The sequence below is a fragment of the Oryzias melastigma genome, linkage group LG2 (assembly GCF_002922805.2).
Source record: "Oryzias melastigma strain HK-1 linkage group LG2, ASM292280v2, whole genome shotgun sequence".
NCBI lineage: Eukaryota > Metazoa > Chordata > Actinopteri > Beloniformes > Adrianichthyidae > Oryzias > Oryzias melastigma.
Window position 1 is genome coordinate 20,400,576 of NC_050513.1, and position 12,878 is coordinate 20,413,453.

Genomic DNA, 12,878 nt, shown 5'->3' on the forward strand with positions numbered 1-12,878 from the left:
AGGCTGTAAAAAGGGGTGGAGCTTTGATCTCCTACGATTTCTGTCTTTCTGGATGAAAGTTTGTTCTGTAGGATCAGTAAAGTGTCCTCTGCAAAGAAAGAAACCATCAATTCCGTTCAAAGAGCAGTGCTCCCAGGACGGATCCTTGAGGAACGCATTCCTCTCATGGACCTGTCCTCGACAGGTTCTCAGAGTCCAGTGTGGAACGCTGATAGAACCGGTCTCAGGCCCGCTCCGGTTCCTGCTGGCACTGGCAGAGCTGCCTGAAGGAAGAGCAGCAGGGCTGCAGCCAGGGCTTCCACATCAGCTTCTCTGCAGAGAACTGGCTCTCCACGGGCTGGACCGAGGTCCGGTGGGACTCTGCGGCCTCCGTCATCGCCGCCACCACGGACCGGAAGGCCGGCTCCGTGTCCGCCGTCAGCGGCCGGCTCTCCGACGGGTCCCTGGAGAGGTCGAAAAGCAGCGGGGGGTCGTGGTGGGTGACGTAGTCGGGGGTGCAGAAGCAGACGTGGGTGTGGAAGCATGCCGCTTGGCCTTCTGGGTAAAAGTTTGGGGTGAAGAAGAAGGCTTTCCACACGGAGCTGCCTGCAGGAAAAACACCAGCAGATGTTTAAGTCAGGTGACGCATGACCCGGCTGGGGTCAAATAACCCTGCTGGGGTCGCATGACCCGGCTGGAGTCGCATGACCCGGCTGGGGTCAAATAACCCTGTTGGGGTCACAGGAACCTGCTGGAGTCGCATGACCCGGCTGGGGTCAAATAACCCTGTTGGGGTCACATGACCCCAACAGGGTTATTTGACCCCAGCTGGGTCAACAGGGTTATTTGACCCAAACCAGGTCATGTGACCCCAGCCGGGTCATGTGACTCCAGCCGGGTCATGCGACCCCAGCAGGGTTATTTGACCCAAACCAGGTCATGTGACCCCAGCCGGGTCAAGCGACTCCAGCCGGGTCATGTGACCCCAGCCGGGTCATGTGACCCCAGCCGAGTCAAGCGACTCCAGCCGGGTCATGCGACCCCAGCAGGCTTATTTGACCCAAACCAGGTCAAGCGACCCCAGCCGGGTCAAGCGACCCCAGCCGGGTCATGCGACCCCAGCAGGGTTATTTGACCCATACCAGGTCATGCGACTTCATTCCATTCAACGCGATGGAGACTCACTGTTCCGGGGGTGCCACCTGACGGCGTTCAGGTAGGAGTTACAGTAGTGGAAGAGAAACTCGTGTCTGGACCGCTCCTCTCTCCCCTGCAGCAGGTCCATCAGGTCGTGACCGTCGATGACCCTGCAGGTCAAACACAGACGTTCTGGTCTAGTGTGCTGCTGCTCCACCTTCCTGAAGGTTCTGGACCGTTCTGGGAGGCCCCACCTGTCCTTAGGGACTGCGGCTCCGCTCAGACGCACCACTGTAGGAAACAGGTCCATGTTGCTGACGGGCTCGGAGATCTCTACTCCTGCTGGGATTCTCCCACTCCAGCTCAGGATTCCAGGGACCCGGATCCCTCCTTCCCAGCTGGTGGACTTCCCAGCTGCTCAAAGGGAGAGAAGATCCAGATGAACAGACCCAACGCAGAGCTGGAACCAGCCCGGAACAAAAACTGGAACCGGATCAGTTAACCAGCAGAACAGCAGGAGGCGTCTTCACGGAACGACAGCAGGATGGACGACCAGTTTCAGATTCACACTCCAGAGGATCAACTAACTCTTTTTAAAACCCCTAACTAAAGGGGGCGTGGTCTATTGAATGACAAGAAAACAGTTGTTCCTTCGGTCTGAAAAAGTTGGAGTTCTTGTTTAACGTTAGTTTAACTTCTTGTTGTGTTTGTTTAACTTCCTGTTTGTGTAACTTCCTGTTGTGGTTGTTTGACTTCCTGTTTGTGTAACTTCCTGTTTGTGTAACTTCCTGTTTGTGTAACTTCCTGTTGTGTTTGTGTAACTTCCTGTTTGTTTAACTTCCTGTTTGTTTAACTTCCTGTTTGTGTAACTTCTTGTTTGTGTAACTTTTTGTCGTGTTTGTTTAACTTCCTGTTTGTGTAACTTCCTGTTGTGTTTGTGTAACTTCCTGTCTGTGTAACTTCCTGTTGTGTTTGTGTAACTTCCTGTTTGTGTAACTTCTTGTTGTGGTTGTTTGACTACCTGTTTGTGTTTGCACTGAAACCCTCTCAACAGGACTTGTTCCCTCAGGTTGTCCAGAACCTGGTCTACCTTTGTAGATGCCGTTGGAGCCTCGATGGACCTCGCCGGCTGCAGACAGCTCCTCCAGGTGAGCGCCCTGATCCGAGCTCAGGTAGACCAGAGTGTTGTCCCTCAGGCCCAGCCGGCCGAGGGTCTGCATGATTTGACCTGAGAAGAACACCAGAACATTAGCCGGATCAGAACTAGGATCCACCGGTCTGCTGTTTTTGATCCAGAAGATTCAGCTGGACTTCTGGACGGATCCGGCCACATCTTCTAGTCTGAACTCTAGAGAGTTACAGAACCCAGATGAATCCGGAAACCCACCAACCTGTGGGAGAACCTTACAACCCATAAACAGATAGGCTCCTCCCCCTCGAGTTCTGCAGGAACGTCCTGAAAGCTTTAGAACTGCATGCTGGAGACCCACCCACGCTCCAGTCCACCTCGTGGACGGCGTCCCCGTAGACCCCGTGGCGGCTGGTTCCTCTGAACGCCGCCGAGGCAAACATGGCGGTGTGGACTTGGAGGAAAGAGAAGAACAGCAGGAATGGTCGCGCCGCGTTCCTGCACAGAAACACAACCGGCAGGTTTTGGTTACAGGAAGTTCACGCTGCGCCCGGCGCGCTCCGACGCACCTCTCCATGAAGACCACGGCCTCCCGGGTCATCCTCTGGGTCAGGTTCTCCGACCGGAACGGCTGCTCCACGATGCTGCGGTCCCTGAACAGAACGCAGTTCAGGTACGGCCCGGTCCACACGAACCCTGCGGTCAGGCCCGCCAGCACCAGAACCAGAACCAGCAGGCCCAGGAGCAGGCCTCTGCGGAGAGGCAGAGCGCCGCTGTAGTGCAGCGCGGCAGCGGACAGCAGCACCACCACAAAGGTCCCGTATGGCAGGTATCTGTGGATCCGGAACACGGTGCCGTGTCCCGGCTGGCAGTCCCTCAGGTTGGTCAGCGGCACGCCGAAGAAGAAGGAGAACCCGTGTGCGTGGGGGTGGTGGCAGTGGTCCTCGCTGCTGCCGCAGTTCAGACCCAGGTGCCATTTACCTGCAGGAGTGTCACACGATCAAGTCTACAACAAGCCCCGCCCACAGGACCCCATGGAGAACAAGCCACATCCCCTTATTCACACACAGGTAGATGGGCGACGGCCCTAACCAAGGGTCTACAGAGATACTTCAACAAGTTCTGCTTCTATTGGAGAAACCAGCAATACACCTCCTCCAGAGGGGAGGAACATACAGCAGGCCCCTCCCCTCTGGAGGAGAGGCCTACAGGAAGCTCCTCTGTACAGCTAGATGGGCGACTCCCCTAATCAAGGGTCTACGGAGGATTAGAAGAACCTGAAGAGACTTCAACAAGTTCTGCTTCTATTGGAGAAACCAGCATTACCCCTCCTCCAGAGGGGAGGAGCCTCCTGTTGGCTCCTCCCCTCTGGAGGAGGGGCCTTCAGCTGGTGGCATCAGGACCTTCAGGAGGATCTGCTCACCGATCAGGGCCGTCTGGTAGCCTTGCTGCTTGGCGATCTTGGCGAAGGTGAGTTCTGTTGGTGGAAGACCTCCGGAGGCGGCGGTGAACAGGAACACACCTGGTCTGGAGGAACCGGACATACCTGGAGCAGCAGAGGAACCCTCAAAGTTTCTGATGGCTCCTCTCAGGTGTTAGACCCCGCCCCCACGGAGCCTGAACCTGCCTGATCTGATGGGGTACCGTCCTGTCAGAAACGCCGCCCTGCTCGGCGTGCAGAGGCTGGCTGCGGCGATGTGTTGGGTCAGTCTGACCCCCTCCAGAGCCAGCCGGTCGATGTTGGGGGTCCTGGGGGGCACGGAGAGCCAGGTGGAGAAAACGATGACATCATCACCACAACTACAGGCCGGCTTCACCTGAGGCTGGTGTTCCCGTAGCAGCCCAGATCTCCAATTCCCAGGTCATCCACCATCATCAGGACAAAGTTGGGTTTCCGGGTCTCCTGGAGAGACGCGGAGCTCCAGCCAACCAGCAGCAGCAGCAGCAAAGGGGGCGGAGTCTGGGAGGCCATTCTAAGTAACCTGCAGAGCAGAGACAACAGCATGAAGTGTTCTTGTTCTCCACCTGACCTCTGCCCCGAAGGATACTTTAAATGTGAGGGTCATGTGATCAATAGGAGCCCCGCCCCTTGTGGAACAGGAAGTACCACCCACCACGGCCCGCTCAGGTGCTGGTTGGATGTTTTAAACAAAAACTGATCAAAGAAACGTGAGAAAACGTCTTTTGTTTTGGAAAGCGTGCCTGTCATTTCCGGCATGAACACAGACTTTAGACAGCTTGGCTCCGCCCACTGATGATAACGATGTAAACATGGAGATTAAACTCGGACTCTTCCTCGGGAGGAAGATCAGCAGAACAGACATCACCTGAAGGAACGTTCTCACAGGTTCTGCTGATGTTCTGTCAGCTCGGAACGGGTTGGTGTTTGTTCAGAACCTGGATCTGATCCGGGTTTCACTAAACGCAGAACCAGGTTCTGAATCAGATTTCTCTGAGCTCAGAACCTGGCTCTGTAGTCTTGAGTTTTCATAATGAAATCAGAACAAACGTAACCAAAGCCACAGAACCGATCTTAGTCCAGGATAGAACCGGGTCACCTGCGTTCATAAACCGTGCGCGCGCCTGTGAAGTTTGGACTGCGACCCCGGAGAGAACCGGAAGTGGTTGAGTCAGCCGCGAGGTTTGAACGTGCAGGTTCGACGTGTCAATAAAAGTTTATTCAAACGGACCTGAAGACGTTCCGCCGAACACGAAGATCCTCCGACCGGAACCGAAGAGTCCAGACTGCAGATACACCTCCGTTAACGCGAGAACACCGGTTCTGAAGGACGCGTTCTGGACTCCGGTCTCGCGATAAGTTCACTTTCACAAGGCGCGAGACACCTCTACTTCCTGTGCGGTATTTCAGAACAAAACGCTGCAAAAATATAATAGTTTATCGCAAAAACTCTTGTAAAAAATGAAAACGAAGAAAAAATGCAAAATTAAGAAGCTGCATCATGTAATAAAAACTATTAATCAAAGGAAACACGTGACCGTCCACCTTTAGCAGCTGGAATATAAGTATGAAGAGAAAAATAGATTCGCCTTTTTAATCTACATGATCAAACCTTAAAGGTTCTCAAACAAGAGCTTTTTGTTGAAAGATTTTGCGTTAATAAAAGTCAATAGGAAACGTTTTTCTGTTTACTTCTTTTTCAGGGATTTTTTTAAGTTGATTTTCACAGACTTTAGCTTATTTCACATTTTCATTCATCTCATTTAGTTTATATAGTTTTTGCACATTTTATTATGATGTTTCAGCGTAGGCTTGAAGATCATAAAAATCCAGGAGAATCACATCCCACAGGATGTTCTTCTTAGAATAATCAACATTCAAGTTGACAACGATAGCTTAATTGGTGAAAATAGAGAAATACAGCACAAGATTAGAGACTTAGGATGCAGAACGTTATCAATGTTTAACCAGAACAAAAATCCCTGAAATCTGACCAGATCTCCAGTTCTGATCCTGTTCTTTCAGCTTAGAACACCGAAAAGATTCACTCACTGTGACCCTCAGCTCACTTTTTATGAAGCAAAAGTACTTTTACTATCAATATGAAAATATGATACAACATGACATCTTGTGTTTTTATCTATGTTCTATACGAACAGAGGAACCAATCTCTATATTTACCAGTGAAAGTCTCTGGTCTGAGGATGAAACCAAATCAGGAAACACTTGCAGCTGTGACAGTCAAGATCCACCTCCTCATTGTTTGACCAGTAGGTGGCAGTAGATCTCCTGCCAAAGCCTCCTCTGCAGATGTCTTTCTCCTGATTTAGGGTCTAAAGAATCGTTCAAGCAGGAGTCATTCACCTGTTTTTTACATTTCTTGAGTCTTTTGTGAACATTTCAGCTGTTTGGGGTGTTTCAGGATCTCCTGAGGACAGTGTCTCACCTGGTCAGGTGTTGGTCCTCAGTTCTCCTTCATTCAGAGTCAGAAAATGGGACAGATGGTTGGTGGTAGATATGCAGGTGGAGTGAAAACACTTTTCTTATCTTTGTTCCCAAGTACAGTCCATTTGTGTTGAGTCACGGTGTTGGTTCTTCCAGCTGGTTCTGACCCACGACTGTTTGCATGAGAACAGAAGAAGTCACAGTTCTGAAGAAATCAGAACCAGACAAAAATCTGTCATCGTGAAGTTTTTTTACCTCTTACGAATTAGCTTTAATCCAGAAAAATGAAAGATTTGTGAGAATCCTGGAAGCTCAGATGTGTTACTGACAAACTTTAGACTCTTATTGAGAAAAAACAGTCGAGTTATTCTGCCAAAGATCAATTCTAGCATGGATTTAAGGAATGATTTATTCTTTTCACAAACTTAGAGGAGCCGTTCATTTGAACATAGGTTGATGTTCTTCTAAAGCCAGTCAAAGTTTTTGCATTGTGGGGGTAGTCTTCGGTTAATGTGGAGGATGTAGGGTTGATTCTTAACAACAAAAGCACTCACAGTGATGTTTAGACACTAAATGATGTTTGAAAGTTCTCCAAACGTCTCTCCGCACACGTTGGAACTCGAATGGTCAATCTTTGTTTTAATTGGGGGTTTGCTGGGGGTTCAAATCCAAAGAGTACTCTGTAGTCTTGTGAAAAGGACCCCAAACCAGAAATATAACCAAGAGATCAAGAACAGAAAATATTGATTTATTGGCAGATTTCTGAAAAACTGTCTTTACAAAAATCTGAGGTTCAACCAGCATGATTAAAAAAGGACGATTGGGTAAGCCTTTGTCTCCATGAAATCTGTCTAAAGTTATGAGACCAAGTCCAAAACAAACCAGAGTAGTTCTAAATGAATCCATAGAGTCCGTTAAAAAGACTCTTCCAAACAACGCCGTTCTTTGTCATCCAGGGAGCTCCTTCCCCTCGTGAGTCCTTGCGTGGCTTGACAAATGACCACGTCGTTTGAATCCTTTTCCGCACGTCTCACACGAGTACGGCCGCTCGTCCGTGTGCGTCCTCATGTGGCGCGACAAGTCACTGCTGCGGCGGAACCTTAAGCCGCAGGTCTGGCAAGTGAATGGCTTCTCGCCGGTATGGATCCTCCGGTGGTGATCCAAATCGCTGTTCTGACAGAAACTCTTACCACAGGTCTCGCAGGAGAACGGCCGCTCGCCCGTGTGCGTCCTCATGTGGTACAGCAGGTGGTAGCTCTGCCCAAAGGTCTTCCCGCAGCTTTGGCAGGCAAAGGGCTTACCGCCGGTGTGGGTCCAGGTGTGGCGCAGCAGCTGCTGCCTACTGCTCAATGTTTTACCACAGGTTTCACAAGGAAAGGCCTTTTCTTCGGAGTGGGCCCTCAGGTGGGACAACAAGTCGGAGTTCCTGCGAAACCCTTTCCCACAAGTGTTGCAGAGGAAGGGCCTCTCACCCGTGTGCAGCCTCGTGTGGTGACACAAATCCCGAGTTCGTGCAAACTCTTTCCCACAGGTGTGGCAGGAGTACGGACTCTCGTCCGAGTGTATCCTCATGTGGCACAGCAAGTCCGTACTCCGATGAAAGCCTTTTCCACAGGTGTCACAGGAGAATGGCCACTCCTCTGTGGGACCGCCATGGTCGTGGTCATCGGCTTGGCAGGAGTCCAGGTGGGAGTGAAGTCTCATGTGTTTCTTCAGGTGATAACTCTGGCCAAAGCATTTCTTGCAGAACTGGCAGGCATGTGGCCTCTCCCCGGTGTGCGACTGGGTGTGGCGCAGCAAGCCGTACCGCTGACTGAACCCCTTTCCACAGGTGTCGCAGGAAAAGGGCTTCACCCCTGTGTGGATCCGGCCGTGAATCAACAAGCGGCTCTTCTGGCTGAAGCTCTTTCCACAGGTGGAACAGGAGAAGGGCCTCTCACCTGTGTGGATCCTCAAGTGTGCCATCAAAGAACTGTGCTGGGTGAAACTCTTTCCGCATTCTTGGCACCAGTGCGGCTTCCGGGCAGGCTTTCTACCAGACGCTCCTCCGTCTGTCTGACCTGAAGGTGTGTGGACACTGATGTGGTCGATCAACGAGGCCTCCACACCTGTGTCTGTAGAAGAGGTCTCCAGCACTGCATCGTAGCTACCGCCTCTGATCCGGCTCCCGTTTGCTGGAGAATCCTCCGGAGGGATTCCTTGCCAAACTTCCTGGCAAACGTCTGAAAGACGATACTCGGGTGGCTGTCGTGAATCTGAAACAGAAGGACCCAACAAATAACTCTTCAACATCGGCATGCAAATTCAAGAACTTCTGGAACATTTAGCTGATTCTAACGTATACCGGCTTTGCAAATCGGCTTTCGCCAACATGAGATCTATTGGGATCACATTAATTGTGTAAACGGGTGAAGTTGAGAGACCCTATAGCATCTATTCTCCACTCGTCTCTTAGACCACGGGTCTCAGACTTGTGACTGAGAGAATGTCCTCTTCGATTGTCGGAGATTTCTTGAATCTCGGAGAGGACTGTGTTTGTGCAAAAGTCCAAGTTTAGGTTCAGATTTCATCTTGTCTGAAGCCCAGTGAGGCACCGCCTCCAGTGACAAACTCTAAGCATCTGAGACTTGGACTTCACCCCCATCGTGAGGGTCCCACAAGACATGTCGGGGTCTCGTTCAGTTCAGCAGATGCTTGCAGAGCGGTTCTGCTGCACATCAACCCAGAACATCTCTGACTTTCTCACATTTCAAAGCCGAGTCAGCGTTTCAACCTGGAGACCCTGCTCCTCTGGAAACATCTAGAACCCCCAAACCTGCAAGATCTGGGTCAACGAGACAAAGGGATTGTTGTGAAAGATCTTCCAGAAACCACCAGAACTGGGTTACCGGACTGCAAGTTTGCTCTGATGAAGGAACCAGAAACAACAGTTTAGAAAGATATCATGGGAACAGAACATCTGAGTAGAAGGAACCTTCAGGTTCTAGACTGATCCAGATCTCTGACCCCCCAGAGTTCTACCTTCCCCCACATACCTATTCTGTGTAACTTTATGACCAGCTGTCTGTTCATGTCCAGCAGACCCGCCTCCTCTTTGAGCCCGCCAGCATCATGGCGCCTGTGGACCGCTGGAGGTTCTGGTTCTTCTGGCTCCTCTTTGATCCATGAAGGTTCTGTAGTTCTTGAGTTGGTCAGGGATACGTTCTGAAGTTCAGCATGAGGTTCATTACGGATCAGGAGCTCTAGAAACCAAAACACATGTCCAAACCTTTCCAAACAGAACCTGAAAGTTCTAAACGCCAGTACCTTCTGGGTGGTCCAGCAGGGGGAGCTCCCTCTCTCTGTCTTCATCCTGTTCTTCTTTAGCCTGCAGAAATTCTGGTTCTTCTTTAATCACCAGGATATTAAGTTCCTCTAGTTCCTCCTTGATCTCCGGGGATTCTGGTTCCTTCTGGTTCCAGCTGTCCTGGTTCCAGAGCAGCTGCTCAGCAGGAGCTTCTTCGTCCTTCAGGACCTGCTGGAGGTCTTCTGTGGGATCAAAGAGAGTTTAGGTCAGTGAAGATGATGGAGTTCTGGAGCGGACCTCCTGGTACCAGATGGTGATGAGGGACCAGGGAAGTTCTTCACACAGCTAAAACCTCATGAACCAGCCGTTTAACATCCACTAACTACATCAGGGGTCCCTAACTGGTGGACTGCAGTCCGGGTCCAGACCCCCAAGACCTTTTTATCTGGACCACCAAGCGTTTTTAATATAAAGTATGATACTTTATTCATCTTTACTACGTGATTTTTGAACAGGCACATGAGAGGACAGCTACGAGTGGACCGGGGTCCTTCAAACGGAGAGCTAATGTTTACATGTTGGGCCGTAAAGTTATTGAGTGAACAATGGCGCCGTCTAAAATGAGAAAAGTGGACAATCATTTAACCAGCAGTGAGTTCTACAAGGTCAGTTAGTATTAAAAGCATGTGGAGGCTGTTGCTCTCTTAAAAGCGCTGATATCAACCAGCACTACGAGACGAAACACAAAACTTCTGACACAAATTAGAGACACGGAAAATACACAAACGGGACAGTGTGAGCGTACAACACAGACGGTAACAACACAACAACGGGCACACGAGTGCTCACTACGAGTGGAACGGATTTTGGGCGAACACAAAAAGTGACACCAAAACGATCAAAGAGTGTATTGAGGCGATGGCAGAAACTGTATTGGAGGGAAAAGAGAGACAGCAGCTTCCAGAAAAGGCCCGACAGGTACGTTCATCCTCCCAGAACGTGTATCCTCTCAGCCATCACTGATTTGTTTGTAACGCTCTGATTGGGTCCCTAACAGCACAAAAGAAGATGGGTGAAGGAAAAGAATTCTACGTGTGGATTGATGACTGCTATTCAGTGTTTTCAGGAGAAACTGGTCATTCTGAAGATGATCTGTGAACATTTTCTATTATTCAGGGAGATTTAAGGGACCAGTGTCTCTGCTCATTCTGACTTTATCAAAAAGTTGATTGAAAACTACATGACGTCGACTCCTTGAGTTTACCTTCCAGGGCTCATGCACATTCCTCACATTGAGATAAGTCTAATTTTCAGTTTACCGTTACGTTCAGAAAGTTTTTGGCTCTTATCAAAGTTAATACCTGAACGTTCAGGAGGGCTGCCACGATGAGTCGACTAATCAACGACTAATCGGCTATTAAAATAGTCGACAACTAATTTAATAGTCAATTAGTCGTTGGAGTCAGAGTGTCATAAAGTTGAAAGTTGTAATAGCATTCTGCTAGCCCAGAAATGGGCAAACTGTGGCCCGCGGGCCAGATCCGGCCCGCCCCCACGTCTGGTCTGGCCCACTGAATAATATCAGAAAAGCATGATGTTTTTCCATCTGGCCACACGGATCAAGACCCACATAAAACCTGTTTTTCTTCTGCCTTCTCCCTATCTGAACCCCAAAATCTCTGTTAAAGAGAACAGAATATTCCTCGGAAGTTTGTCAAGACGCCAGTAAGATTGACAAAAAAGGTCAAAAGCATCTGGTACCAAATTCACAATAAATTTAGAAAATTAAAAAAAGAAAAAGAGGAGAAATGAAATAAAGAAAAAGGTAACCTCTCATAACAATGGACAGGGTGATGATTATACTTTTGAAATTTGTTAGTGTTACTTTTTCCAGAATAATTTCTATGAAGATCAAAGATAAATATTTGGTTATAGATTATATATATATATATATATATATATGTGGTCCAGCCCTTCTGCCAAACTTTAGAAGCCTTTGTGGCCCATGCGTTGAAAAGTTTGCCCACCCCTATGCTAGCCGTTTGGCTAATTTGGCATTTTCTAAGGTTTTTAGGCTATTTTGGAGGTTAGCTAATATTTCAGCAACATGCTAGCAGTTTTGGCTAATTTAGTATTTTTTCAGTTTTCTAGGCTACATTAGAGTTTAGCTTTTATTTTAGCTACATGCTAGATTTTTTTCAGTTTTTTAATGCTAATTTGGCATTTAACTAATATTTTAGGTGTCTTTCAGCTTCAGCGTTTTCTTCAGCGGCCAGATTCAGCGTACAGCATTCACTCAAGTATTATCACAGGTAATGGTTTATATTTCGTGTCTAAAGCGAATGATGGTCAAGATGTGTGCTTCACGTAAGAGATAATACCCTCCGAAGTGAGCATTATGAGAAATTAATGCACGACGCAGAGGCCTGAACCGTCCGACGCGATGGTCATTTACAAAATAAATAAACATTCAATCAATATTTAGTACTTTATTCTTGTTATTTCTTTGGTTTAGCTCATTTTTTCCACACAAAGTGGACTATTTGATCCGCATGTTGTCATGATGACATGGAACACGCCATGAAGCCGGAAGCGTTACAGACCTCAGCTGCAGCGGTAAAGTGTCGCTGTTTTGAAAGAAAGACCCGGACAAATTAGGATATTTTTCTTCTTTTTCTGACGTTAAGCCTTCAGTGAGCAGCTAGAACATATTCAGCTTCTGTCTGTGTTTCATTTCACGGGAGGTTCGTTCTTCTGAGCTGCTCTAAAATGAGAAACTCCCTCTTGTGGTGAAACAGAAGACTACACCTTTCATGTCGAGTGGTGTTTTATTAGAAGGAGAATAACCAATTTGTCAATATTAATTTACCTCACAAAAGGAACACAATATAAATGCTGATCATTACAATAAGTTAAATAAAGCATCAGTTCAGAGAGAAAGTTTATCCATTACTGCTTGTTTTTGTCCAGATGATGAAGGAAAAATGTGTTTTAAAGAAACCTGCGCAGTGATATCGAACGTTTGGGCTGTGTGACCGGAACTTCTTTTTTAGGTGTGGTTTATCACTTTTTAATCCTCACCCAGCAGTAGGGCTGCCACGATTAGTCGACTAATTGACGACGAATCGACTATTAAATTAGTCGACGACTAATTTAATAGTCGATTAGTCGTTACTTTATATTATATGGAGTCAGAGTGTAGTAAAGTTAAAAGATATAATAGCATCCTGCTAGCTTTTTGGACTATTTTGACATTTATTGAGGATTATTAGGCTATTTTTGAGTTTAGCTAATATTTCAGCTACATGCTAGCTATGTTGGCTAATTTAGGATTTTGTTTAGGCTATTTTGGAGTTTAGCCAATATTTCAGCTGCATGCTATCTGTTTTGGCTAATTTAGTTTTCTTCATTTTTTTTCGGCTAGTTTGGAGCTTGGCTAATAT

General features: G+C 48.2%; 2 protein-coding genes across 8 annotated transcripts in view; both read right to left on the bottom strand.

The window, feature by feature from the left end:
- Nucleotides 1-22: 22 nt before the first annotated feature.
- On the bottom strand, nt 23-6,027 carry sts (steroid sulfatase (microsomal), isozyme S). Of its 7 annotated transcripts, XM_036216248.1 has the most exons (11): nt 4,573-4,789; nt 4,360-4,496; nt 4,063-4,227; nt 3,873-3,994; nt 3,669-3,791; nt 2,815-3,226; nt 2,607-2,743; nt 2,207-2,344; nt 1,371-1,530; nt 1,165-1,286; nt 23-585 (listed from the first exon to the last, which is right to left on the bottom strand). In XM_036216248.1, exons 2-11 carry the CDS (start codon nt 4,461-4,463, stop codon nt 224-226), a joined length of 1,845 nt encoding a protein of 614 aa, XP_036072141.1. In that variant the 5' UTR covers nt 4,464-4,496; nt 4,573-4,789; the 3' UTR covers nt 23-223. The 7 variants fall into 7 exon arrangements, with proteins under 7 accessions (XP_036072141.1, XP_036072150.1, XP_036072149.1 ...); XM_036216257.1 differs by lacking the exons at nt 4,360-4,496; nt 4,573-4,789 and adding an exon at nt 5,886-6,027; XM_036216256.1 differs by lacking the exons at nt 4,360-4,496; nt 4,573-4,789 and adding an exon at nt 5,757-5,779.
- Nucleotides 6,028-6,876: 849 nt separating this feature from the next.
- The window catches only part of LOC112140214 (gastrula zinc finger protein XlCGF57.1), a 7,429-nt gene continuing 1,427 nt past the window's right edge, over nt 6,877-12,878 (bottom strand). The window contains exons 2-4 of the mRNA XM_024263121.2: nt 9,456-9,677; nt 9,185-9,391; nt 6,877-8,404 (exon numbers count right to left, since the gene is read on the bottom strand). Of these exons, the coding sequence (XP_024118889.1) occupies nt 7,098-8,404; nt 9,185-9,391; nt 9,456-9,677 (1,736 nt within the window). The 3' untranslated portion in view covers nt 6,877-7,097. The remainder of the gene's footprint in view (nt 8,405-9,184; nt 9,392-9,455; nt 9,678-12,878) is intronic.

Bases quoted from the DNA above. Each gene is read 5' to 3' on its own strand.
- sts (XM_036216248.1), bottom strand. From the start codon at position 4,463: ATGCCGGAAATGACAGGCACGCTTTCCAAAACAAAAGACGTTTTCTCA. The intron at 3,792-3,872 runs GCAGGTTCAGGC...CTGCTGCTCCAG, and splicing joins ACGGTACCCCATCAGATCAG to GTATGTCCGGTTCCTCCAGA. The intron at 586-1,164 runs GTGAGTCTCCAT...TTTTTCCTGCAG, and splicing joins CAGGTGGCACCCCCGGAACA to GCAGCTCCGTGTGGAAAGCC.